This window comes from Acanthochromis polyacanthus, chromosome 4 (assembly GCF_021347895.1).
Source record: "Acanthochromis polyacanthus isolate Apoly-LR-REF ecotype Palm Island chromosome 4, KAUST_Apoly_ChrSc, whole genome shotgun sequence".
NCBI classification, from domain to species: Eukaryota; Metazoa; Chordata; class Actinopteri; family Pomacentridae; genus Acanthochromis; species Acanthochromis polyacanthus.
In genome coordinates, this window is record NC_067116.1 from 40,004,327 (window position 1) to 40,029,805 (window position 25,479).

Here is a 25,479-nt window from a genome sequence, read left to right on the forward strand (position 1 = left end):
AGGAAAGTGGAATTAGATGCATTTGCATTCATGCTGCACACCCACAAGGAGTGACCTACTTAAATCCCAGGAAGCTAATTGTTCAGAGTAAACACAGCCATGGACAATTATGCAACTGTCTGGATGCATCTAATTAACGTCCAAATCATAAATTGATGGCTTTATTGAAAAGGCGCATTTTTCCGGACTCCGCGAGTCACCAGAATGACCAACAGCTGAAGACATGGATAGCTGAGGGAGCCCAGTTGGCTGACAGATCTGCACTTGTATTGTATTTTGCTGCAGTCTGCCAAATTCCCATTAGCTGAGTAAGCAGTTGGTGCCTGGAGCAAGACTTTTGACTTTACTCTGGTGGTGCTGAGGAAGATGCACGAGTTGTTTTAAAGTGGGAAAATTTTCAGCAATCTCATTCATCCGGCCGGGATGATGGGCGGTTTTGTCTCCTGCTGCCTGAACCTGAATTCATTAAAGACTAGACTGCGCGTTTAAGAGAAATCTTTAAGGATAAAACAAGAGCTCCATCTGCTGGTTTCGGGTTTTTCTCACGATGTTAACAGACATGCACACACATTGGAGAGCTCTCGGCATAATCATGCAATATCTATAAGAGCCGTACATCACCCTGACAGCCAAACGAGGAGGCCTGAAGTCCTGAACCACCCACCCACCTACCAGTCCACTCATAAAACAGCTCTCTGGAATTATAACCAGTGTGCAAAAGCCTTTTTTCCTGTCCTGAAATCACTTGCTTCCACTTAGCTGAGTCTCACCAGAGCTGTGCTGTTTTGTTCTGTGCCTGGTGTGCTTTTTATCACAAAGTTTAAATTCTGTATTATAGTAGGGCAGAATAAAAGCACCATCCAAGCTGCCTTTTACTGTCAAAATTCAGCCTTCCAGAGAAGTGCTGCGATCCTTTCTTTAGCTGGCAACAAAAAAAATAGCAGTTTGCCCTTGAGTTTTCTCTGACATGTTTTACTATTTATTGACTGTAGCTGAGAAGGATTTTCCCTGCTATTTAAAGCCAGAGAAAAGCAGTTATTTAAGCTATGCTTTCTCTGCAAACCACAGTTTAACAAACCGAAAGCTAGGCAGCATTTAAAACACGTATTTATTCCAAACATAAGTAGAAAAAAAGACTCTGTCAGCCGTATGGAGCCGTTACTGAAAGACAAATGGCATCATGTCATGTACGCAACCAAAATTACAAAGCACATGTTTTGCTTCTGACAGAAGGAGCTCGAGCCAATTTGAATAATGAAAAAGCAGAACCGGTGCCGGAGTCTGACACCGGTCCAGCAGGGTGAGGTTGTTTTCTGGGAGCTGGATGGCAGTGGCACAGTGACTAACACTAGTGGTAAAATATTCTCCAGTTTAGTCATTTATTTGTGTGCATTTTCTTCTAATTTTAGCCCAAAAGCTAAACTTTCACAGCCCAGTTTGAGCAGAGTTTGGGCCTTAAAGTTGTTGCTGTTTACGTCCCACCTGACCAGGCCACAGCACATGCATCCTCCATAAGTCAGCTGTCGACTTACTGACCTCTGACCCTGACTTTACCTCAGTTATTTAAAACTACGGGTTAAAAATGTCAAACCTTCCTGGAGCAAAGCTTAAAGTGACAGTTTGAAGGTGTGTGTGAGGAGGAGGCTGTGATTTTTCCTTTTTGTCGTTTCCACATCTTAAGTGTCTTTATCAAAGCACTAGAGGGAGCTAAGAGATTGAAATCATTCCTCTCTCTTTCTCGCTGTCTCTCATCTGACAATCCATGGCAGAATACTCTCATTACCTCAGTGGAGGGAAAACATTACCAGGTGGCAGAGATCCTCGCTTAAACAAACAGAACTGAGTCGGGACAGGGACAGAAGTAAGCCGGCTTTGCCCGTCTGTCTGCGTTTGTCGGTGCGCTATAATTAAAAGAGGTTACTGGAGGGTTATTGTAATCATATAAGAGCATACAGTATAATATTATAATAGCATGTAGAGCGTGGATGCCAACTTTTCTAGAGGGAGTTACATGTTTGTGGGTGATTTTAAACAGACTCCCCATAGGACTGGCTGATGTTTTGGTGCCATTATGGTTTGATATTTGTCTACTTTTTTAGATATTTTGTTTAGGTTCCCTTTAGCTTCCATGCATTTACTTCAGTCATTCCTATTTTAAATGCTTTGCATGACTTAATTCACAGTTTTAGACTTGTCATATCTCTTTAAGTTCACCTCGGCATGTGCAAAGCACAGCCTTTTATTCATATTTTGTTATTTTGCCCAGTATTCTTGAACATTTGTCTTTTAAAATTACTCTCAGTGTTGATGCAGTTAAAAAAATACAGTATTTTTTCTTTTTTTGCATTTAATATTCTTGTTGTGTAAGTTTGCTGTATCTATTCAGCCTATTCTACAATTAAACAAGCCACAGAATATGTGTAAGGCTATTTCCGCCCAGTTCTTTTGATGGAGTAGTCAGGAGACTTCTTCTTAAAATCAAAAATATTTATTACAGCAAAACTGAATGTGCGATGCAGAGCTCTGGGCCTGAATCCTCTGTCCCTAACCAACAAGTGTTCAGTCAGTTCGGATGGAATCAGACTGCTACCTGTTCCTGACCTAGTCTTCTTCTACTCTAACAGCGTGTCGTGTAGGCTGGCCGCCCCCTCCGGTGCTGCGTTGGTCCGTTCTCCTCTTTCACAGCTGATGTTTTGTCGTTATCGCTCTCGTTGGAATGGCTTCACTCCTGCAAAGTGAGATTAGAGACTGCACACACAACACGCTCCTGTTCTTTACTGATTGCGGCTTACGTCAAAAACTATCTGTACCTTTATTATCAAAAACTGTCTGTACTTTGATTATCAATCACCTTATGTCTTGATCATCCTTGCATTCAATCACATGAGTAATAAGTAAAATAAAGCATAAGCTCCTTCTTATCGATTCTGGACTTTTCTTCTTTGTTTCATTACAGTCACACCGTGGTAATGATGCTGTTGACCTTCCTGTTCCTCAGAACCAATACCACTCTTTAATATGCACTCTTAGAAAATTATAAAACACACCATTTCCCACACTATATAAAAACCTAGCATTATTTTCTGATCATTCCAGTCAAACGTGAAAAAATAATAAACCTTTCAGTAATTAAAGAAGTTCATATGTTTGTAAGATATGTGAAAATGTGCAAAACCAAGAAGAACACCCTTGTTTTCAGCTTTGTGACTGCATTTTTGGTTAATTTAACTAAATGAGATTTCATTTTTCAGTCTTATGTTGAAATATTTAATCCTTCTGTTGCTACGTTAATAAAAAATTTGCTAAATTTGGAGATATTTGGTTCTCCAGACATTAAATTACTTTAACATCCCCTGCACTGTAAATCATTTAAAGTTAATCCAGTGTAGAAACTTTAGATTCTCTGCTGCTTTAAATGTGATTTAACTGTACTTCTGTTGTTTAATTACTTTGATCATCTTATGAGTTGTGTAGAACTGGCTGAGTTTGTTTAGTTGAGCTTGAGAAAAGAAATTCAGTGAACTTAAGATATTAAGTTGAATCAACTAGTCACCTAAACAGTGATTACAAATTGACCTGCTTTCCTTTGACATTTTCTTCATTTAATGTTAACACTAATGAACATAAGTAACAGTAACTTACACCCTCAGCTGTTTTGACCAGAGTCTGACTCTAACAATGTAAACATCCTGGAAAAAAAAACTGCTTGTACGCTAGTTTTGTTTTGTTTAAACTTAATTTAATGAGTTGATTGAACCCTTTGGTGGTCATTCAGTCCAGTCATCATTTTGAAAAACAATGTTAAAGATATAGAAGCCGTTGTTTTTAGGTTCCAAAGAGGTCTGAAAAGAAAAAAATAAATAACACGCTCCCTCAAATCTTGCCACATTTGTGGCATTGAGCTGTGTGATAAAACTGCACCTTTCAGAGTGTCCTTTTATTGTGGGCAGTCTGAGGCACACCTGTGCACTAATCATGGTGTCTAATCAGCATCTTGATATGGCACACCTGTGAGGTGGGATGGATTATCTCAGCAAAGGAGAAGTGCTCACTATCACAGATTTAGACAGATTTGTGAACAATATTTGAGAGAAATGCTGATATTGTGTATGTGGAAAAAGTTTTAGATCTTTGAGTTCATCTGATTAAAAATGGGAGCAAAAACAAAAGTGTTGCGTTTATATTTTTGTTGAGTGTATGTAACACTGAAATGAGTTTTTAGAGGTTTAATTACCAAGGAGTGACTTCAAGTGTTTGATAGCTGTGAGTAGCTTTCACTGAACACATGTTGGTTTAAGTGCATTATAAATTACAATATAGTACAGCACACCCAAATACTATAAAATTATCATTTTAGCAAGAAAATATGTCTTCACAGGAAGAGTTTATCATTCAGTAGTTCAACCTTGTGATGCATGGAAGCCTCACTTACAATAGAAGCAATTGAGAAAAGATTTCAGCACATAAACAAGAAACCTAACAAACGCGATTAAAATATAAAAACTTACTCATTATGTGCTCATATACTGCTTTTAGCTGCCAAATGGTGGTGTTAAATGAATGTTTTACTTCAATTCTCATTTGCATATATATTTGTGGTGCATATGTGAAGAAAAAAATATTGGAAAAGTGCTGCAGTCTGGCAGGCTGATGTCAGCCTTGATGACTTCATGGTCTCCACATCTGCAGCATCCAAGACACTGTCAAAGGCTGAGGCGTGGACAGGGAAAGAAATATTCAGGAAACATGTATGAAGAAGAGGAATTAAGGAGAAGAGCCAACAAAAACTAATAGTGAGTGGCTAAATAGAGATGAAAGCAGAATAATTTGGCCTCCAGAATATTAAACAGGTGGTTTGTTGGGAGTTAGTGTTTTGATATTCAGTTCTAAATGGTATTAGAAGAGGAGGTGGAGGCTTTGCTGCACTGGCTCCAGCAGCAGGGATGTAGGAGGGGTAAAAGGGGTAGAAAGCCCTCCACCCACCCTCTCCCACCTTCCTTCCTCTCTCCCAACCTCGCAGCGTGGCTCACTCCCTCCCTCCCTCCTTCTCTCTCTCTCAGTCTCTCCCTCACTCAGGCTCGGGGCTCTCCAGATCCAGGTCGGGAGAAATCGCGGCGAGAATCTCGGAAGCGAAGATGCGGACAGTCGTGGCCGCGGGAGCCGCCGTGCTGTGGGCGCTGCTGACCGCTCTGGTGCCCGGCGGCGCGTCGGAGCTGGCGACGCTGGTGCAGGAGCAGGTCAAGCCCGAGTCCACGCTGCTGAAGCCGAAGGTTATGATCGCCATCGTGGCTCGGAACGCTGCGCACAGCCTGCCGCACTACCTGGGCTGCATCGAGAGGCTGGACTACCCGAAGGAGCGCATAGCGATCTGGTGAGGGATGCAAAAGTGGCAGCACGGGGTGGGAGGGGGACTTTCTGGGTGACCTGAATCTTACTTTTCTAAGGTAATGTTTGGCGAAGGTTTCTCCAAGTGTGCGTAAATGCGCATTTCCAAATCAGGCTTCGTTCCCTTAAGGGGACATCCAGTGCATGAGGTGGAGGGTGGTCTGCAGTGGAGCATGTTGCAAAGAAAGCAGCGTGTGTCCGCGTTAATTATAATAACAGATTGTCGGTGTTGTGCTCGGAGACCTGTTGCTGCGCTTTTTCTCCTTTTTTTTTTCTTTTTACGACGCACTTACCTCGCGTGTCTGCCGGCATCCAAATTGCACACTGAGGGGAGAAGATGAAAGAGCTGCTGTGCATGTTAGTGTTAGACTCAACCCTTAATCACAGTCCCCCCTCTGCGTCTGATTCAGCACAAACCTGCGGAAACTGGGCGTTAAAACAGCAGGTAGGAGAGTTTGGGGGGAAGGTGGGAGGTTGTGGGGGGGGGCTCACCTCAGGTAGGGTCCTGCGAGATAATAGAAAGTCATTAAAGTGCAGGTGAAGGGATGAAAGGAGACATTGAGTCGGTCTGACAGCAGGACTTTGGGGGTGGGAGTGTGTGCCAGAGTTGTGGCAAGTCATGCGTAAAATGTGTGTTGTGCGCCCTTGTGTGGTGTGGATGTGGGTTGTGCAGGCAGATGGAGCAGATAAAAAGAGAAATGAAAGAGAATCTGATTATCAAAGTGCAAAGGGGATGAGAAAAATGTGAGATTGAGGGGCATGATGGTGGTGAATCTGTGCAAAGCTTTTGCCCGGAGCCTGGTTGTGTCGCTGGACTGCTTTTGTTTCGTCTTTCCCACCCCTTCCCCTTCAATGAATGTCTTACTTTTGTTTGCAGAAGGTCTGTTTCTAGTTCAGAGACCCTCACACACCCACACTGGAAAAATGCAATGCAGAAACAGAGAAAGAAGGAGGAGAAAGGGACTTTACTCTGCAGCAAAGTGCAAAACAAAATGGGGGGGGGACTGAACTAACATGGCTTTGTGAGGGGTTTAGCAGACAGGGGACGTGCCCCATCAGTTATGAGTGGCATCTCTGGACCCTGCAAACAGTAAAAAAAATCAGTGTATGCTTGAGGTGAATCAGCCACACAAGTAAATTTGTTGAAATTGGGACCACTGACATTTATTATTGGAGAATTAGGACACAAAAACACGCGAGACATCCAAATCACAGGCTGTTTTAGATGATTATAGCCTCAAATATTCCCACTAACACTCCCCTTGTGTCACAAAATATTCTGTTATTTACATTGCAGGTTTATTATACAGCCCATCTTACGTGCAGTAAGATTTTTTTTTGTCAACATATATCTTGACACAGGCTTACATAGCACATGGAAAGCATAAATTTGCAGAATGAGGGTCGCCCAAGAGGCTTTTAAACAATCAGGCTGTAATATGTGGCAATTGGAAACAGTGGAAATATGTCGAACAGCTTTAATGCTGTTGAAGTGATTTGTTTTGAGCAAAAAAAAATTTAATTGGCTCTTTGTGGTTTGATTCATAAAGAAATGACGCATTTTCGTGACGTTTTCACTGTTGAATTGTGAGCCGAACCCACTCACAAGATGTCAAATACATGCTAAACTGGTTTACAGTGTGTTCTAGAGATAATTTCAGTTTGATACCTAAACATGAGGCTAATTCTGAAGCCTCTCAGTGAGACTAAAGATGCTTTTCAGATGAGTTGTGCAAGAATAAAGCAATAAATCTGCTTCCTTTTGACTTTCCACTCAGCCTCCACTCCGTATTGCTGCTGGTAAAATTCAGTTTTATAACATTTTGGTCTTTATTCGGCAGCGCAGAGCAGCTCAGGAAGGGGATGACATGAAGAGAGAGGTTCTCCAGCGGGATATGAGCCAATAACTTTACGGTTACGAGACTCATCCTCACCCAGCGGCTCAGTTGTTGCACTTTGCTGCTATACTGAGCTTGTCTCTATAGATTATGGGCTGTCTGATGTCAACTATAGGGGAACAGTGCGGCTGCGAAGCTTTACTTTGGTGTGGGGACACGATGTTCCTCACTTTAGGGTCCTCATAGTCTGAACAAGCATCGATGCAGGCGCAGCAGGAAGCAGATGATTAGATATAATTTGGAGGTTATGATTAAAGAGGGAGAGACACTCGAGTCTTTTTACACCCAGATTGTCGTTACACCAAATTAGGAATGTGTCATTTTAATATGTACATTATATGCTTGTGAATACGACGTATAGATGACGAAATATGTGTAGACAGCTGTAAAGTGTTCTGCACCGAGAAGTTAATTAAGATCTGAGGGTGTTACCATATGGTCTTTAGGGGGGATTGCCCTCTCTAATTCTGTGAAAACACCAATTTGCCCTCCTATTATTAAGTGATAAATACATCAAATATGCCCTCCTCTCATAAACCCTGACAACGAGTGTGTCACTTGTTATTTTTCATGTATTTCTGAGAACATAGCAAGTATTAAAATCTCCTGTAAGTGTTCTGAAAGGTGTCAGAATCTCACAGGTCTCATTGAATGTAGTTTGCAGAAACAGTGGGGAACCTGCTGCTGTCAGGTTGTGTCTTTACACAACAGCAGAAGCGTGTCTTTAAATCGAGAGTGATGTGTGTGTTTGTGCACGTGGCACAGCAGTGGTAACTTTCCAGTCAGTAAATAATGCTGCGTGTTTTTCTGCACATCTGACAGGTCGACTGTTACACAGACTCCAGGTTTATACGGCGGAAACTGTTTGTTGTAAAGCTCCTCTGGGTGAATCCTGAGCTCCATTACCTCGTTTACAGAGCTGTGTGGTCTCTTTTATATGCTGGAGGACGCAAGTAAGCAGTCAACACCATGGCTAAGCAGATTTTGAGGGTTTTATACGTCACAAACTTAAGGGATCGACCCTGTTTGCATGCAAGATGAAGCGTTTTGTATCATTATTCTCACGCAAAATCAGAGTGAATTGCTCCAATATTGCAACTTGCCTCTATGTAAAGTTGATTTGCTGTGTTTATGCAGAGTTCTAGGTGAGCTGGTGTGCTCGAGCTGCAGTGACTGATGATGTAGAGTTACATTTAAGCTGTTTTAAGACAAGAAGGGATTATTTTCATGTAAAAACTCCTAAATATGTGCACAGATATGAGTTTTTAGGGATTTAATTAATAAACAAAGAAGGACTTTAAGATAAATCTGTCATTACACACAAAATGAAATGTCACCATTTTATTGCTTCACCAAGGAATGGAGCAGAGTTATGTGACGATCGGCGTCTGTCTGTCTGTTCGCAACATTACTAAAAAACAGAATAACGGATTTGAATGGAATTTTCAGGGAAGATCAGAAATGACACAAGGAACACCTGATTAGATTTTGGTGGTGATACGGCTTATAGTCTGGATCCACGGATTTGTTAAAGATTTCGGTGTCATTGCGAGACAGCGGCACGGCATCCCTGTAACCATGACAACAAGTGAACTCTACGTCAGCTGCCTGCTGACGGTCACATGATTGCGACCCTACTACAAATGCAGACTTATCGGGACTTATCTGTTAGAAATCGTACGACTGAGCAGTCTTGCCGGAGTACCGTGCTCTCTGAGTGCTTTTCTTGTTGTGTTATGCGACTGGAGTTTTTAGCACCTCAATTAAACCTAACATTCTTTCCTTCTGGTCCATTTAAAGGATCATTTCACCCCTGTTTTCCCCCAATATCTCTAGTCTCCATTTGGAAAGTTTTACGTCTATTTATTCAGGTGAAGAACACTCTCTGACATTCCATCTCTGTTGTGTTTCTCCAGCAAACTCAGTTGTCAATTAGATTTTTTAAAATCCAAATTATGCTAAGAAAATCAATAAGAAGGCTTCTCCTACTTCAGTGTTGGTTCAAATATCCCTCTCTAGCCTTCAACAAATGCACAGGCACTGTTTGCCCTTGAAAGTCTCCTCCTTTGCATTCAGGGCATTTCACCAAAAAAATATGACGACAACATGGGAAGCTTTTTATCCTGTTGCTTGTAAAGAGTTTTATATTCTTCCGCCTAATTTGTAATTGCACATTTAAGATGATCTCTGTTCTCTCTCACACCCATTTCACTCCGGATTTACAACCACAAACATGTTTCCAAAAATCTCGGCAGGCTTCTTCCCGATCTGTGGATGTTGTGAGGAGCAAAGTTTCCAGTTTGAGCCTGTCTGCAGGATGATCTGATCATCCAGATCAGATCTCCTCCACCCTGTTTCTCCAGCTCTGACTCATGCCTGGGATTGGTCAGAGAGATCTGCCTTCCTTCAGAAGTTTTCTCTCTGCAAGTGGGCGCAGGTCTCACAGAGAGACTCTCACTCTGCTGTTAAAGAATGAAAGAATGCAGGGAATTAGAGATAGAGGGCGATGGTCGGGCAGAGGGAAGGTGGTCAACAATGTTGGGAAATTACCCAGAGGCCAGAGCAGGTTGGTTAATCCACATTCCCACAGTAGCGCCACTAAAGCTGCTCTGCTCTTCACCACTGTTACGTTTCTCCTTTTCCATCCCCTTCTATCTAATCAAGAAGGGAAATGCTGTTAAAACACTTTTAACTGAAGTTTTTTTTTTTAGATCATTTGCTGTTATTTTGCAGATTTTGCCTGTTTAGTGAAATTACAGATAACTAGTAAAACTATTGAAAAAATATTGATTTACATGTAGTAAAATAACTATAAAATTAAATCTTTATAAATGGTACTTTTCTGTCTGAACATTTGACTAAATTACACTATTTTTACTTTATTTACTGTTTCACTGATTTTTTTCTAAGAAAAAATGTATATTGTAAATTGAAAAGTCATAAATATTTTTAAAACAGTTTGTTTTGAAATCAGAATTCTCTTGTTTTCTTAAATTACTGATAATAACTAGCAAAATCACCAAAAACTATAGGCTTAAACAATAAATAGTGTCCTAAATCTGTACTTTAATTTTAAAAAGATATAAAATATCCCAAAATGTTTTTAGCAAATTTTCTGTGACTATAAAGAAAAAAATGTTTAAAAATATATATTTTTTAAACTTTTAATTGGCATCTTAACTGTAACAACAACAACAACAAAGCTGTAAAGAATTTCTTCTCCAGTATAATTTGACTGCAGAATTACACAATTTTTAAAATATTACAAAAAGGGAAAAATGTACAGGTTAAATTACAGATAATGTCACATCAAAATTAAAAAGTATGACTTTACACGTTAACCATAGAGGGAAAAAAAGCAACAACTGTAAGTCATGTCCACATGAAAGACTTGTTTCTCTATATGGTAATTTGTTCTTCTACAATGTCTGACCATGTTTCAGTCTGCTAATTTTATCATCATTACCAAGGAGGTTATGTGACACCCGGCGTTTGTGTGTCCGTCTGTTAGCAAGATAACTCAAAAACGCCTGGGCAGATTCACATGAAATTTTGAGGGGATGTAGACTATGGTAAGAGGAAGAGCTGATTTAATTTTGGTGGCAATCCGGAAAGGGTCCTGGATTCTGGATCACTTTGAATTTTTTAGTATGTGGTCCAAAATATGACAAAAACATAGGTTAGTACGTCGTCCAACAAATTGGAGCAAGGTGTCCAGATAGCTCAACTGGTTAAGGTGATTCGTAAACAGAACTGTGTCAGAGACGCAGGTTTGATTCCAGCTCATGATCCTTTACTGCATGGGTTTCCTGTTTTCCTCTCTATCCTTGGCGGAGGTCTGCACTCTCTGAGTGCTTTTCTAGTTTTTACAACATTTCACTGCTTTGTGCCGTGTCTTTTCTGGTACTTTTGCTGCCAGATTCACAATTACTTATTGATTTTTTTTAAAAATGTCTTTTTACAGTGTAAGGTGAAGTGTAGCACTCTAAACAACACTTTTTACTGGTCGTAAATAGATAAAAGTGAATTTTGATGCAAGTCACTGTCAAACTCAGTGGATTCGGGAATTATTTTTGTTCAAAACGGTTTAAAGCATAAACCAATGACTGAAAATGGCAAGGAATAAATTAGGAGGGATGGTATGCATCAATTATTGAATGCTACTGAAAGGTTAAATTGAGAGTTCAGCAGCTTTTATCCTCAGTCAACTGAATTTTACACGCTGCCTACAGAAGCAGCTTCAAAGGAAATCACGCAGGATTTCATATACTGCGTTTGTCTTGACATTTGGAGCTTAAAGCCCTGGTAGGTTTCAGGCCAGCCCGCTGTTATTTCCCTCCACACGCTGCTCGTTGCCGGCTGCCCGCTGCTTATTGCCTGCTGGCAGCATTCATGTGCTGGAATGCTTTCCCAGGTGCTGAGCTGGGGGTCGACGTGATTTGTGGACTTGTCAGAGATGAGCTGAATCTGGAAATCAGAGCGCTGACATCATCTGCCTTCCCCAGAGGGCTCACTGCATTTTTGTTGTTGTTGTTCATTTAGTCATTTATCATCCAACCACTTATCCCCTGTTTTCTAAATGTCAGTGTACGCAGAGACAATGATGTTTGGGCTCTGTGGTTTGGATTTTCACAGTTTTGACTGCATGAATAGTTTTCATCAATGCATTTTACTGGCAAAAATCATACACAACCACAAATAAACTCTTTAACAGTCATGAAATTGGTATATTTCTTATGAATAATGAGACAGTTGTAATCCTGGATGCATCCCCAAAGCCTCAGGCATGACCTGACTGTATAGGTGAAGAATTTTCTACTGTTTTTTGAATCCATGCTGCAGGACTCACTGACAGATTTGCCGTATATATTTGTCAGATAATGAGAGAAGTTATATGTAATTATCCTGCCTCTACTACATCATGTCATGAGGAGATCTGGCCCATATGATGTAATATAACATGATATAAACACCGTACCTTGTAAGTTATTTTGACAAGTGCACTGAGTTATGCAGCAATAAATGGACCGGAACAAATTGTACTTGAAGGCTAAGTTTCAGTTTTTCTGAGTATATGATTGATTTATTCTGACTGTGCTGTTGCAGTACTTCAATTTGAAGCCAGACTTTGCTTTAGAAGTGACTTCTGCTGCGAGTTTGGCATCATCAGGAGGCATGTTGTATTTCTTATGCCAGAGGCCAACCAAACAGCCTCCAGTCTAACAGCAGCAGTCTGTCCACTGAGAGATCAAACTCTACACCAAATGTCTGACAAGAAAGCAAACAACTTGACCCTAAATTTGTAGCTTTGCCGGAGTTTTGCTCCCCGACACTGTTCGCAATAATTCTTTAAAGTCACTGACTTATTTTCCTGCAGCAACATGCCTTTGCAAACGCAGGACCTTGAATTGTTCAGTGCACTGCTGTTCTCAGAACACCTACCAAAACATGCACTGTGAAAAAATGTAACGCTTTTTAAAAGTAATTTTCTGGAACAATTTACTGCCATTTCATAGATTTTCTGAGCTGTTAAATTGCAGATGTTCGTTCTTAAAATTACAGAAAAAAAGCACAAATTTACATTTACTTTAATTATTAAAAACAACAACATAAACAAACAAATCAAGTTAAAACTGTAAATAATATCCACATTAAAACATGTATATTTACAAATAAAAAATGTGATCCTTTTACAGTCTTTAGATGTAGAATTATATTATTGTTTCAGTGTTTAAATCAAAATATAATCTATTTATTTTACACATATTTGCCATTATTTCAAAGAAAAAGTATGTACATTAAGAATGAAAAAATACTGAATAATTTTTCAACTGTTGATTTGCAGATTATGCTTGTTTTGGTCGTTATTAAATAATGTAAACATCAGAATATGTAGTTTTTATAAATAGTAATTTGTTCATTTACAATGTGTAAAATTTTGCTGTTTTGCTGAATCAGTAAAACGCTGTTTTTATTTCACACATATTTGACATTATTTGAAAGAAAAATACATGAAGAATTTTAAAATGCAATTCTTTTTTTAAAAATTATGTTTCAGATTTTTCCTCTTCAGTTAAATTTTATATAATATTTTGTACAATGAGATAAAAGTCATAATTTACCTGTACACTGTAAAAAAATTAACAGGCCAAAAATATGAATAATGTTCACATCATGAACTGGTACTTTTATAAATACTAATTAATTTTTACAACATTTGGCTGTAAAATTACACTGTTTTACTGTATTTCAATTTAAAATCTGCCATTATTTCCTGTATTGTTTATTTATTCGTGACCACTTTTGATTGTCGCATTAATCAACACATTTTTTGGCGCCTTTGCTGCCAGATTTCACGGACTTATTTTTTACAGTGGGAATGCAGCCCCTATGTTTGATCAGGCTTTGTGAGGTCTGTGCTTTTCCTTTTTGGCTTCACAGATCAATACATTTTCATTCCCTCTGAATGACAGCATGGAAGAAAATGGAAAGATGGTTCTTGTTGTGAAGGTCATCGGTTTTGTGATGTTGCTGGTAGGGGGTTTCTCCTCGCCAGGTGTGTTACCTGAGGGCCCATTCCTCTGTGGGAGCTCGGCAAGGAAACAGGGATTGTTGTTGCTGTTGTCACGCAAGAACTTTGGCCGTTAAGAGAGAGCAGTTTATACAAGTGTATGGAATAAATTATCAGGAGGGTATTGTGTGTTATCTTCTGCCGACAACGTGGGCATTTGTGAGTGATTATCAGCATGCTGGTGTGTGTCAGCATCTATTACATCACAGTGCTGGAACTCGGAGCTAAAATCGGCTTTAAATTTTCTGCAGTCTTCTGGTACAACAATAGCTATGGATGCGCATGTGTGTTTTTGAGGGGTGTGTGTGTTGTATTACGCACATAATGAGTGTGTGTTCTGCTCTGGCTCAGCCCCTGTTTTCCATTCAGTTTCCCATAATACCCCATAAGGCCCACAGTGAGCCAAAGCTGTGCAGCAAAACAGACCACAATCATCTGTGACCTCCCAATCAGAATCACCTGAGGAGCCCGATTCTGCAGCCGCATCCAATCCGTGGGAAACTTTAAAACATCTGCTCCCATTTTTTGAAATATTCTCCAGAAACTCAAGGTGACATTTCCCAGAGAGGCCGCTCCAGATGACAAAAGCTCAGCGGAGCAGAAGAAGAGGCTTTTTTTGTCCGCATAGTTCTGTCAGGAAAAGTGAAGTAATCTGCAGCTGATGTTGTGTATCTCGAAGGAACTCAGCTACCCATATCTTCTCCTTTTCACACAACATTTGACATCAAAGCTTAGTTTCAGACACAACTAGTACAAATTGAGACTCAGGGGACTTGAAATTGTCAGAAAACATCTGGCAGGGCCTTGTTGCTACCCTGCTGTGAGAAAGTCAGCTGATCCAACCGCTTGTGTCACTGTGGAAAGGGAAGTTTCACTACTTGGTAGCAGTGAAAATCAGGTCTGTCTGTTTGTAGTAAATATCTACGTTAAAATTACATATAAAGATGCGGTTACTCTCCATTTCTGCCATAGTCTTGTTTCCATAATGTGTTTTATGTGCATTTTGAAGCAATAAGCATGAGAATACGTTATTGGAATGGGCAAACCTGAGAGAAGATGATCCTAATTGGTGATGGAAACACCTTTTTTGGATAAGTTTCTGGCGTAGCTGGCGTCCAACTCACACAACTTGTCTTCGCGTCTGGGAAACATAAAACATGGACATTAGCAGCTGTCATGGAAGAATAACTACAGCTTTCCTGATTTTAGAACAGTTCCTGAGGACTTGTTTTGTGCGTTTCTCTTTATCTTTTAAGGATTCCAGCAGCTAGTTTTATTTCTCATTTCTTCTTCTGGTGACACTGCACAGCCCAGTTTGTTTGCTCACAATACTTGATGAAAACAAGCCTAATATGCATTCTCTTCTTAATTTTAAAAGAAGTTTGCTCCATATTCACTCTTCTAGAAGGAACTAAACCCCCCACTGTGTAGGTCCAGCTCTCAGTACTTTACTTTGCTGCTGTACTAATTGGACTTCTTGTGTTTATGTTCCTCTGTACCAGGCACATTTTGTTTTCACCAAATAAGTAAATCTTTCAAAATATAAAATTGAGTAGTTCGCCTTTTGAAAAATGCTTGGTATGTTCCTACAACACTCCGATATGGTAGTTTATAGCAAATGTAGCTAAAATGGGAGTGAATATTGCATGTTTGTGGGACTATTTTCCACAATAAATTAGTACACGTTTAGTAATCTGGTGAGTATTCTCAGCAGCAGCACAGTGGATATCTGCAGTGGAGGGCCATCATGCGGTGCAACAATGTGGCTTATTGGTGCGTTTTGTTCTGTGGAGAAGCTGCCAAACACATGGCCTGTGGTTGAAATGAGCTTTAAGTGTCATTTTGAGAAACACTGAGTCACATTTTTATTGTATCACTCGCATGGCTGCAGGGCATCTGTGGGAAAAGGAACTTTCTTTCACACCTGATGATGAGGCGTTATTACTAGAAATTACTATGCGGCATTTTCCAAACGCTGTGACTCCAGAGGCTCAATCTTTGCCAGCAACCAGCAAATTCCCTGCAGAGCTGCAGGGTTGCAGCTGATGATGTTGTACCTGCCAACAGACCGAGCTTTTTCCTCTTCAGCCTGCAGCATGGACATATTCATGGAAAACTTTCCTCTTTAACTCCGACGTATCTGTTCAATCAAGTGCACCAAACGGAGTGACTTTACTTTCCGATCCCTGGAAGTGGTTGTTCCTGCCCTTGGCTGCAGGCTGTGGATTCTTGTTTAGATGCCCCATGTGTTACAGTTCACTTCCAGCAGCATTGCTCGAGCTTGGCAGTGCAGCAGCGATCGAACTGGCAAACACCGAAACACAATGGCATCCTGGTATGAACGGAGCGCTCTCATCTGGAGGGGAGGGAGTCCTGGATGTGAATCCAGATCAGATGACGTGAAGGCAGGAAAAGAGGAAAAAACAGGTCAAGTAAAGTGATCAGAGGAATGTTTTTAACGAACAGTGGAGGATTCAGTAGAAGTACTCTTGTTCTCTCAGAGGAAATCTAACATTAAGCTGTCTGAGTGTGTCATCAGTTTCACTGTTTAACCACAATGTTCCCCTCCCTCCTACCAACCTTCACTCATCACTTCTTCCATCTTCTGAAGCCAGAATGTGTTACAAATAATGAATTGCTGTGATTGTGTGACTGAACCTGCTTTGAATGTTCATTTAGAGTACATAGTTAGAAAAAAAGTGTTAATACGTCCTGCTATTGACATGAATTAGCATTTAAAGGTGGAGTAGGCAGCACTTTATCACCTTTTCAGACAGGGGATAAGCAACATTGTCAGCTTTATCGATCTGTTAGACTAACGTCATTCGGTTATTCAGACGTAGACGACTTTTCTGTTAATGTTCTTCATTGATTTATTCAGACATACCTAAGACAAACAACGGAAAGAGTCACAGTACGCTAGCAAAAGTAAGTATGAAATTGGAAAGTACATCAAGGGATGTTAAATACATAAGAATGCATTAATAAACAAAATGTTATCTCTAAACTAATGCCAAGTCTATAAAAGTGTCCAAATAACTAATTACCTAATTTGTTAAAGATTTCTTAAGCTTTTAAAATTCTGTCCATGTGTGATAAAAATCTGATTACTACCTAGTGAGCAGTGAAATGAAAATATCCTGATGGTTGTGACGGAGCTCAGGACTCAACTGAAAGCTCAGCAGCTGATAAACTGTGACTGCAACTACTCTCCTCTCTGAAGTGAAGAAAAGTACACAATGTGACTTCCTGCTAGATCCTGTCTCCATGTCGGGGATAGATATACCAGAATTATTGCTTCACATGGGTAAATGCGTGCCTCTCTATCGCTTTGCAGATGCTTAAATGTTATTTGATACTGCATTTATTAAACTCAGAGGAGAGACTTCTACGAACAACTGGAAGCAACAAACTGAAGTGCATCATACTGCAATAAATAAAGAGGCCTTGCTGAAAACAAGCAGAACCTCACCATGTTTTAGTTCAAGCTGAAGGTAGCGCTTAATCAAATTGTCTTTTTCCTCATTTTATCTCTGCACACATTTCCCTCATTTAAATATAGGTTTCATGTCATGATATAAAACATTTCACTTTATGACATAATAAAAAGTGTATTGTTGTAGCAGGGAAAGTTGATTCTCATAACTAGAGCCAGACATTTTTGTTGGTTGGCAGATATCATCAGATGACATTGACTTGTCACAGAAACACAAATATAAGAGCGAATAAAAAACTGCCTGTTACAGAACCTGATATACAAACGGATGGTTTGGATCATTTAGAAACGGTTTCATCACATAGTTTGTGCAGCAGTACGATACTCTCAGTATCGTCTGCAGCACATGTAGCAGAGAATCACAGCTGAGCAGATTCTGGTGCAGCTTTGTCTAAATCACTTGTTAGGTATTCGCCATGAAAATTCAGTGTTGATCAGGCTCCGGTTTTAATATATGTCTGTATGTCGGGAAAATGTGAATGTATGTCTTTACAGCATCAAAAAACAAAACAAAACTAGAATTTTTTGACTTTATAACATGACACTGATCCATTTTTTGTGGTGTGTCAGTGATACACTTTTATTGTGCTCAAATTGCTGCATATTCATATTTGTGCATAATTCTGATGTAAGTATTCTGCAAAAAGCAACAGTTTAGAGATTGGAGCTGGGACTGTAACACTACAGTCTTCTACAGCAGTGAGTACCGGCTTTCTTTAATGTTTAACCAGGATGAATATCTTCTTCTTGAATATAAACGCTGAACGTTACACTCCGGTGCAACTCCGCCGGCCTCGGCTTCTTGTGTTGACCCTGAGACTCATGAGGAATTTCAGTCAGGAGGTTCCATCTCACCGACCTCCCTTCATCTCCTCATCCGTCCACCCCCACCTCTTTCTCTTGCACCCTGTTAGGCCGTCAAGAATCTGACGGCCACGTCAGCCCACAGACTACACAGCGGAGTCAACACGCTGGCATAGTTATTACGTTTTAACAGCATCCACGTTCAGGTCTGAAAGAGGCATTCTTTCTCCTTAATTACACGCGGCACCCGGTCATTATTGGCAGTGATATTAGATAGTTTATTGAATCAACAGCCGGCTGACACTCGCCTGCTGGATCCTGTCAGACCTGTGTTTACCTGAAAGGGCCGGTTTTAGAGACAAGCCTCTGTGTTTAAGGCCAGATTATTGGGCACTTTTGTGGAGGAGGGAGGAAGAATGACAGAAGAGTGATGAGGTGATGTTAAAAATAAAAGTAGGTTAGAGGGATTACAATGAGACCGATGTACCTGCAGATTTGCTGCAAGCTGACTGAAGTCTAGTGTTGATTATTGCAATTTTTGGATTTTTGTGATTGTAGAATTTATGCAGTTAATTTTTATTCATTCATTCACCCTGAGAGGGGAAATTGTTATACAGCAGTAACATTCATACGTGCAAACATTCGTATATCTGTAAACTGCTTGTTTAGTCTTGCACAGTTTTATCTAAACTATAAACTACTGAATGATTGTGAGCTGGTGTAGTATGTGGAAAAGAAAGACAAAGCTAATGACTGCCAGAACACTGGACACTAAACAGTCTTTTCAATATCGCTGTAATATTACTTCTCAATAGTTTGCACAGTATTAATTTCTGTGTCACATTTCACCAATGTGTAATGTGCATTATTTCATATTTCCATTTCTCAGGTGTAATATTTCAGTTTCATGTGTAACACCTCATTTTCATTTGCAGTATTCTTATCGCCTTCATGTACAGCATTGCCAATAATTCATTTTCATTCATTTTTTTCAGGTGCAATGTAATATTTTATTTCATTATTTTGTTATCTTGTATGATATTACTTGTTACCCCGGTATAACTGCCACCGTTACTTTTTACTGTTGTACTCCAGCATTTTCTTAGTTTACGTATGTTACTTCAGTTATGAATCATACTTTAATCCTTTTCTTTCCCTCCTTATCTTAAGATAGATTGATGCAACATATTTCATCTTTGCGATTTTGACAGTTATCGGAATTGCAATATGAGTAACAGTTTTAGTTGTAATAAGCTTTTTTCATTTATTAGTGTAATTTATAGACAAATAGCATCACATTCACTCATTTTTGTTCGTATTTTGTGGCATTATCAAGAAACTGTGGCTCCTGTCACTTGGACATTCTGCAGCTTTGCTTATATTTCAACTCATTGTTCAGCTGTAATCATGTCAGTGTGTCTTATGCACATTTGATAACAAGGGAAGAGCTGTTGTGATGTGCAGTGATGCAGACAGGGAGTGGTGGGGTGTGTAGGTGAAGGCATGTGTTGACCAGATGCTGATCATAAAGGAAGCCTGTAACCCCTAAAGCTGCAGGCAACAGAATAATGAGGCAGCAGCTTACTGTAAACTTCAAAAAAAAAAAAAAGTAAAGAGGATACGCAGCATTAGGGTTAAGGTCAGAGATATGTGGAGGTATGGAAGGATGAGAAGGCGGGTATAAGGCCAGATTATGCTGCATCACAGTTGTGTCTCCATCTGCTGCGTGAGGACGCACCCACTCTGAGTTGACTTCCTTTAACCAGATGGACAAAATACTCCAGAGGTTTGAAGAGCAGAACAGGCCTGAGCACAGCTGAAGGGTTTTAAAGCAACTGGAAGGGTTTTCTGACTTGGCATTAGGGTCATAGTGCAGCACAGCTCAGCTGCTCGGGCTGATGTTGCCCGAAGGTGAAGGAAATTGAGGAGAAGAATGCATAGAAGACTCTAAAATAGAAGGAGGAGAATTACATCCCATAAAAATGAAGGAGCGGCAGAACATGAGGCACATGTACAGTATATTGGCAGGCATGCATGAGCTTTGCTTGATCCGGGCAATAAACAGAAGCCTTTCTTGGTTTCTCTCTATTTGTTTCGCATGTAGACGCCGTGTGCATTCGCTGCTTTGATGTGTACATCACTGAGTTTCCTCATCATACGGCACACTGAGATGCAATGTGGGTAATGGAAAATCACACAGTGTACTCTGAGTGCTTAGTGCTTGGAGGGGCTTGTCAGGAGGAGGGGCAGCTCCCTGGATGTGCTTGTGGAAAAAACTGACAAAAAGAGAGTTAAAAAGCAACATTAATTCTAAAGAAACTGATGCATTTTTATCGCTGGTGAGTTAAAGCAGCAAAACAAGTGCTGTTTATAACATAAACTCATATTTTTAACCTTCTCTTGTCAAGTTTGCTGCTCTTTTGTAGACACTTTTCAACCTTCAACTAATTCCCTGAATGAAGAGAGCCAAGAAGAGGCTTTAAAAATACCAAAAAATAGGCCCTTAATGCTATTTACTAAGCTGAAGCGAAAGCATCATTAGCATTTTAATGCAATGTGAGAGAAACCAAGTCAGTCCAATCATTTTACAAGTTTGGAAGAGGCTTTAATGAGCCCTGTGAGGATTAACTAAACTGTTTTAAACCATTTTGGTACAATTTTGCATATTTTTACTCTAGATTTCCCCATGAAACAGAGCTGTGCACACCCAAATCCCCCCTTTTCTTCCCCTTCTACCTCACTCCTCATCCTCACTGTGTCATAAACGTACACATACTTCACTGCATGTTCCCACTTTAGCTCTCTCTCGTGTTACAATCTGCGCCTGGAGCCGAGTCTGTCATCCAGAGATGGCATGTAGGAACACATTTATTTCCCCCAGCGATGCCTGCAGCTTAGCAGTTGAAGAAACATGTAAATGTGTGTGCACATCTACTCATTACCAGCGAGTCAGGTGTTTCACTGTGTTCCTCACCGGCGATGATGAAACAAAAAAGAAACAGCAGCTTGTCATCAGTGTAGTCAGTTCTGTGCTCATACATGTGCTTGCATATGCACTCACCAGCTTTTACACACAGTCGGGCAGATATATTTAAGATTTTAAAAGAGCACTTCTGCTACACGCAAATAAGCGGTCACGCTGCTGTAAAACACACAGGACACAAAAATGAATGTCCTCGTGTCTGTAAGTTGCAGGCAGGCACAAACATGAGATGTCATTAAAATTATTGACCTTCTCTCCAGCTGGTTGCTTTGTTGGATCAACGGTATCTGTGTGACTGAAGGCGATTGAAATTCCAAACACGAGAGAACTGACTAGCGTTTGTGCGTAAGGCAGGACTGTACATGCATCTGGGTGGCTATTTCATGTGTGTAATTTGTCCTTGTTAATATGTGCACGTCTGTGCGCTTGTATGTGTGTTTATCACATGGAAAACAGGTGTTGTGTTGCTGTTTTTTAAGACAAACCAAGACTCATCTTCCCCGTCGATGTTTGTGTTTCTATCTCTGTCCATCCACTCTAAAATTGGGCGTGATTTTGGGCAGAACACAGCAAAGGAATATTACAGCAAGCAGTGGAAAACTCCATCTCACTATGTGTGTGTGTTTGTATTCATACATGCAAGCTGCTCTCACATTCTGTCCACCTTTCCTCTTCAAATGACGTCTGAAATGCAAAAAAGAGGCAGCGACAGGTGATCTTTATTTATCCGACGCCCCCAAAAGTGCAGCGATGGCAAACTGTGATTTGGGGCTTGTTTACGGTTTTAATTTCTCTTGCACAAATTTATTTATACACACATTCACGCTCTCGGTAACACGCACAGTGGCCACAGTGTGTTCTGTGAGTCAACTCTGCTGGCTGAAGTGGAAATCTCTGCAAAGAAACGGAGATGCAAACCACAGCGGTGACAAACCAGCAGCTTTCTTTCACACTGACATCATTTTCTGTCAGTTTACCTTTCCAGTATTTAGGTGTTAAGCTGTTCACACATCAATATTCATATTTAAATGAAGCCAAAGATACATGCAGGTTGAGTTATTTGAAGCCTTTATGGAGGAGTTCTTTGTTAGAAACCTGGAATTGTTAGAAAAGCAGCTGGCAGTCTGCAAAGGAGGGTTACCATCTGATTGTTTTCTTTAGCAGAGTTCCTTAGTCATGTCTGTCTGCTCGGTGACTCCTCAGACTTTGTGTAGCAGTGCAGTAAATTAGGCAGCAAGGACACTTTGCAACACTGAGGCTGCCTGTTGTAGCATCAAACAGTAATTAGACAGAATGTTTTCTTCCATAACATGATCTCCCGAATGTCACGGCTCAGACTGTCACAACCTCTTCTCTGTTAAATCAAGCTCAACTGAATTTGCAGCTCTCTAAGTTCTGTTTGGCTCCGAAAGTCATCCAGATGTGCTGTGATTAGTGCCTGAGCAGGCTGGAATTAAAACTGACTTGAATGTGTTTTTGTGTTTCAGGGCAGCAACGGACCATAATGTGGACAACACCACGGCCATGTTAAGAGAATGGCTGAAGAGAGCCCAGCGTCTGTATCACTACGTGGAGTGGAGGCCGATGGAGGAGCCCAGGTGAGGATCGATCAGTTTAACAGAATTTTTGTGTCCTAATAGATCGCTGAAGACCAGTTAAGGGACTTTTTTTTTCTTCCATCAGGTCCTACACAGATGAATGGGGTCCAAAACACTGGCCTCCGTCCAGATTCAACCACGTGATGAAGCTGAGACAAGCGGCGCTGAAGGCTGCACGAGAGCGATGGGCCGACTACATACTGGTAACCTCTTTGATTCATTTGTAAATACGCTCTCATGTGTCACCTTTTGTTATTGATGTTTGCATAGCTTTACAATCTGCTGTTTAAAAAAGCTAAATAGTAAATATGTACCCAAAAGGTGAGATTTCATGAGGAGATTTTGGTTGGTGGTGGATTGAGCCGTAGCAGCAAACGATGTTGGCATAAGTGGATCAGCAGATTAACTGAGAGAAGATTAAGATTAGACTATAATAGTTGCGCTGTGTGAATATTATACAGGTCGCCTGATGCTGGTGGAGCAGAAAGTGATTAGGGAGCAGCGAATGATGCCAATCAGCTGATGCAAGTTTGACTTCTCTACTTGAACTAATGCAAAGCTTACTTTAAGCACTGAGGGTGTTAAGTTAGTTTTTCAGATTTGCAAATGGCAAAGTGATGTTTTGATTTGGATTTGACTGTTTTTATCTTGTACAACCTGATGTAGAATTCAACAATATATGAAGAGATGCCAAAACAGATAACTCCGTTTTGATAAATTTTCAGATAACTTTTTTTACTGTTTACTTGAGATAATATCAATCAAACTGAAGTTGAGTGGATTTAATTCAGTAGAAAAATACATGACAAAATAGAGAAAAAAGAAATTATTAGTTTTATTATTATCATTATTATCTTAAGTAAACAATAAAAAAATTAGTTTTCTGAAAATTGCTAAAACGGAGTTACCTGTTTTTGCAAATGAACTCTTCATATGTGGAATTGTGAATAACTAGTTGATGTTAAATGATCTTTCTTGTTGAGAAAATAATTGCTTAGATGATTTTTAATTAGATATGTGGTGCTTATGTATCCCCACACTCGTGGACGTGCAGATGGTGAGGCACAGACTTGTTAAATGCATGAAGGCTTCACGCTGGATTACTGTCAAATTGTCATAAAGGTTCTGACATGACTCTGATAGGCTGTTACGCATTTTTTAACGTGGGTCCACATATCTGCAGACTTACCTGAGGGGCTTGTGCTGTTCATAGCAAAACTGACAACCTGTAAATGTGGTTGTTCTGCCCCCAAAACATGTAGATAAACCAAGCATGTATGGTGCAGGAAAGTGCTCTGTTCAACCTCAAAAATGAAGGTAACTAACTGGAACCAAACATGTTTGTTCCCAGCTATGCCATAGGAGAACCTTTTACAGTTCCACAAAAAAAAAAAACTTTTAACAACAGTTTCTATAAAGAACCACAAACAATTTGTATCCATAGAACCATCTTTAAGCTCTATAAATGCTGCTTCAAAAATCCATCCACCCTTCCATTATCTATACACCGTTTAATCCTCATTTAGGATGAAGGCAGGGGACACTCTGGACAGGTCACCAGTCTGTCGCAGGGCTACATATACAGAAAAACAATCACACTCACACTCACACCTGCAGACAATTTAGAGTTTCCAATTAACCTGAGCATGTTTTTGGACTGTGGGAGGAAGCTGGAGAAACGGGAGAAAACCCACGGATGCACTGCTCCAATAATATTCAGTAAAAATAGGTTCTACTATATTAGGAACCACATTGAGGATTGTTCTTTGTCAACCCACCTGGTTTAGTAAAGATTTTTATTTTAACTGATACTCAAGTACTTTTTCAAAATAATTAGTTATTTGAGCATTTTAAATCAAATGATTATGTGTAAGCTGAAATGCAAGCACATAACAGTTGTTTATAGTCATTTTTTTAAGATTTCTTTTTGGTTAAATCAATGCAAAAACAAATAAAATGTTAAATATGATAACTTAAGAGAAGCACGAAATAACACAAAATCAGTCACTATGAGGGAGAACACACAACCCTGAAACCTTCCGTTAATTTGTAGATCTATATCAGAAATCATGCATTTGACAGCTATAGATACATTGATTTAAAAAAGTTTTATACATAAGCTGTAAATGTAACAATTGCCATTATAATACATTTAATATTTCTGTGCTTTTGTTCACACGGAGCAACGTATGACAAGATGCTTTTTTATTATACATTTCTAGACTTGTTTGTATTTTCATTCTAAAGTCTGCGTATGGTTTACAGATGTTCATAGATTTACTGATTTTTTTTGATGGGTCGCTAAAATGTATAACAGGGAGAGATCAAACAGGAGTCCAAATTCACAATTTCTTTCACTGCTGATGCCCCGTTTCTCACCAACGTGCACTGTCATGATAATGTGTCCAGTTCCTCCTTCTCATTCCACGTCGAACACTGGAGCCCTGCAGCTACGACCTCGGTTAAATCTGTGAGGGTTTAGCGCTGAGGCCTCGGGGTGGAGCTGGGATTAGGCCTTTATTTCTTTGTGGTTTATGTATTCAGATGCTGCTCTTCTTTAGTTTGTAGACAGCGACAACCTGCTGACCAATCCTCAAGTGCTGAACCTGCTGATGGCCGAGAACCTGACGTTAGTGGCGCCCATGTTGGAGTCTCGCTCGCTCTACTCCAACTTCTGGTGTGGCATCACCCCACAGGTACAGTTTGGACTTAAATTCATCCATTTATCCATCCACTCAGCTGCA

At 40.1% G+C, this 25,479-nt stretch overlaps 1 protein-coding gene across 4 annotated transcripts in view; it reads left to right on the forward strand.

Annotated features, from left to right (window-relative positions):
* Positions 1 to 25,479, forward strand: part of colgalt2b (collagen beta(1-O)galactosyltransferase 2b) — a 45,895-nt gene that overhangs the window by 3,189 nt on the left and 17,227 nt on the right. For 2 of the 4 annotated variants that reach the window (XM_051947545.1, XM_051947546.1), the window contains 5 exons: positions 2,625 to 2,735; positions 5,061 to 5,371; positions 22,625 to 22,735; positions 22,821 to 22,938; positions 25,297 to 25,431. In XM_051947545.1, the coding sequence (XP_051803505.1) occupies positions 5,136 to 5,371; positions 22,625 to 22,735; positions 22,821 to 22,938; positions 25,297 to 25,431 (600 nt within the window). In that variant the 5' untranslated portion in view covers positions 2,625 to 2,735; positions 5,061 to 5,135. Of the gene's footprint in view, positions 1 to 2,624; positions 2,736 to 5,060; positions 5,372 to 5,711; positions 5,831 to 22,624; positions 22,736 to 22,820; positions 22,939 to 25,296; positions 25,432 to 25,479 lie in introns of those variants that run through there. The other 2 variants (XM_051947547.1, XM_051947548.1) reach the window with 2 other exon arrangements.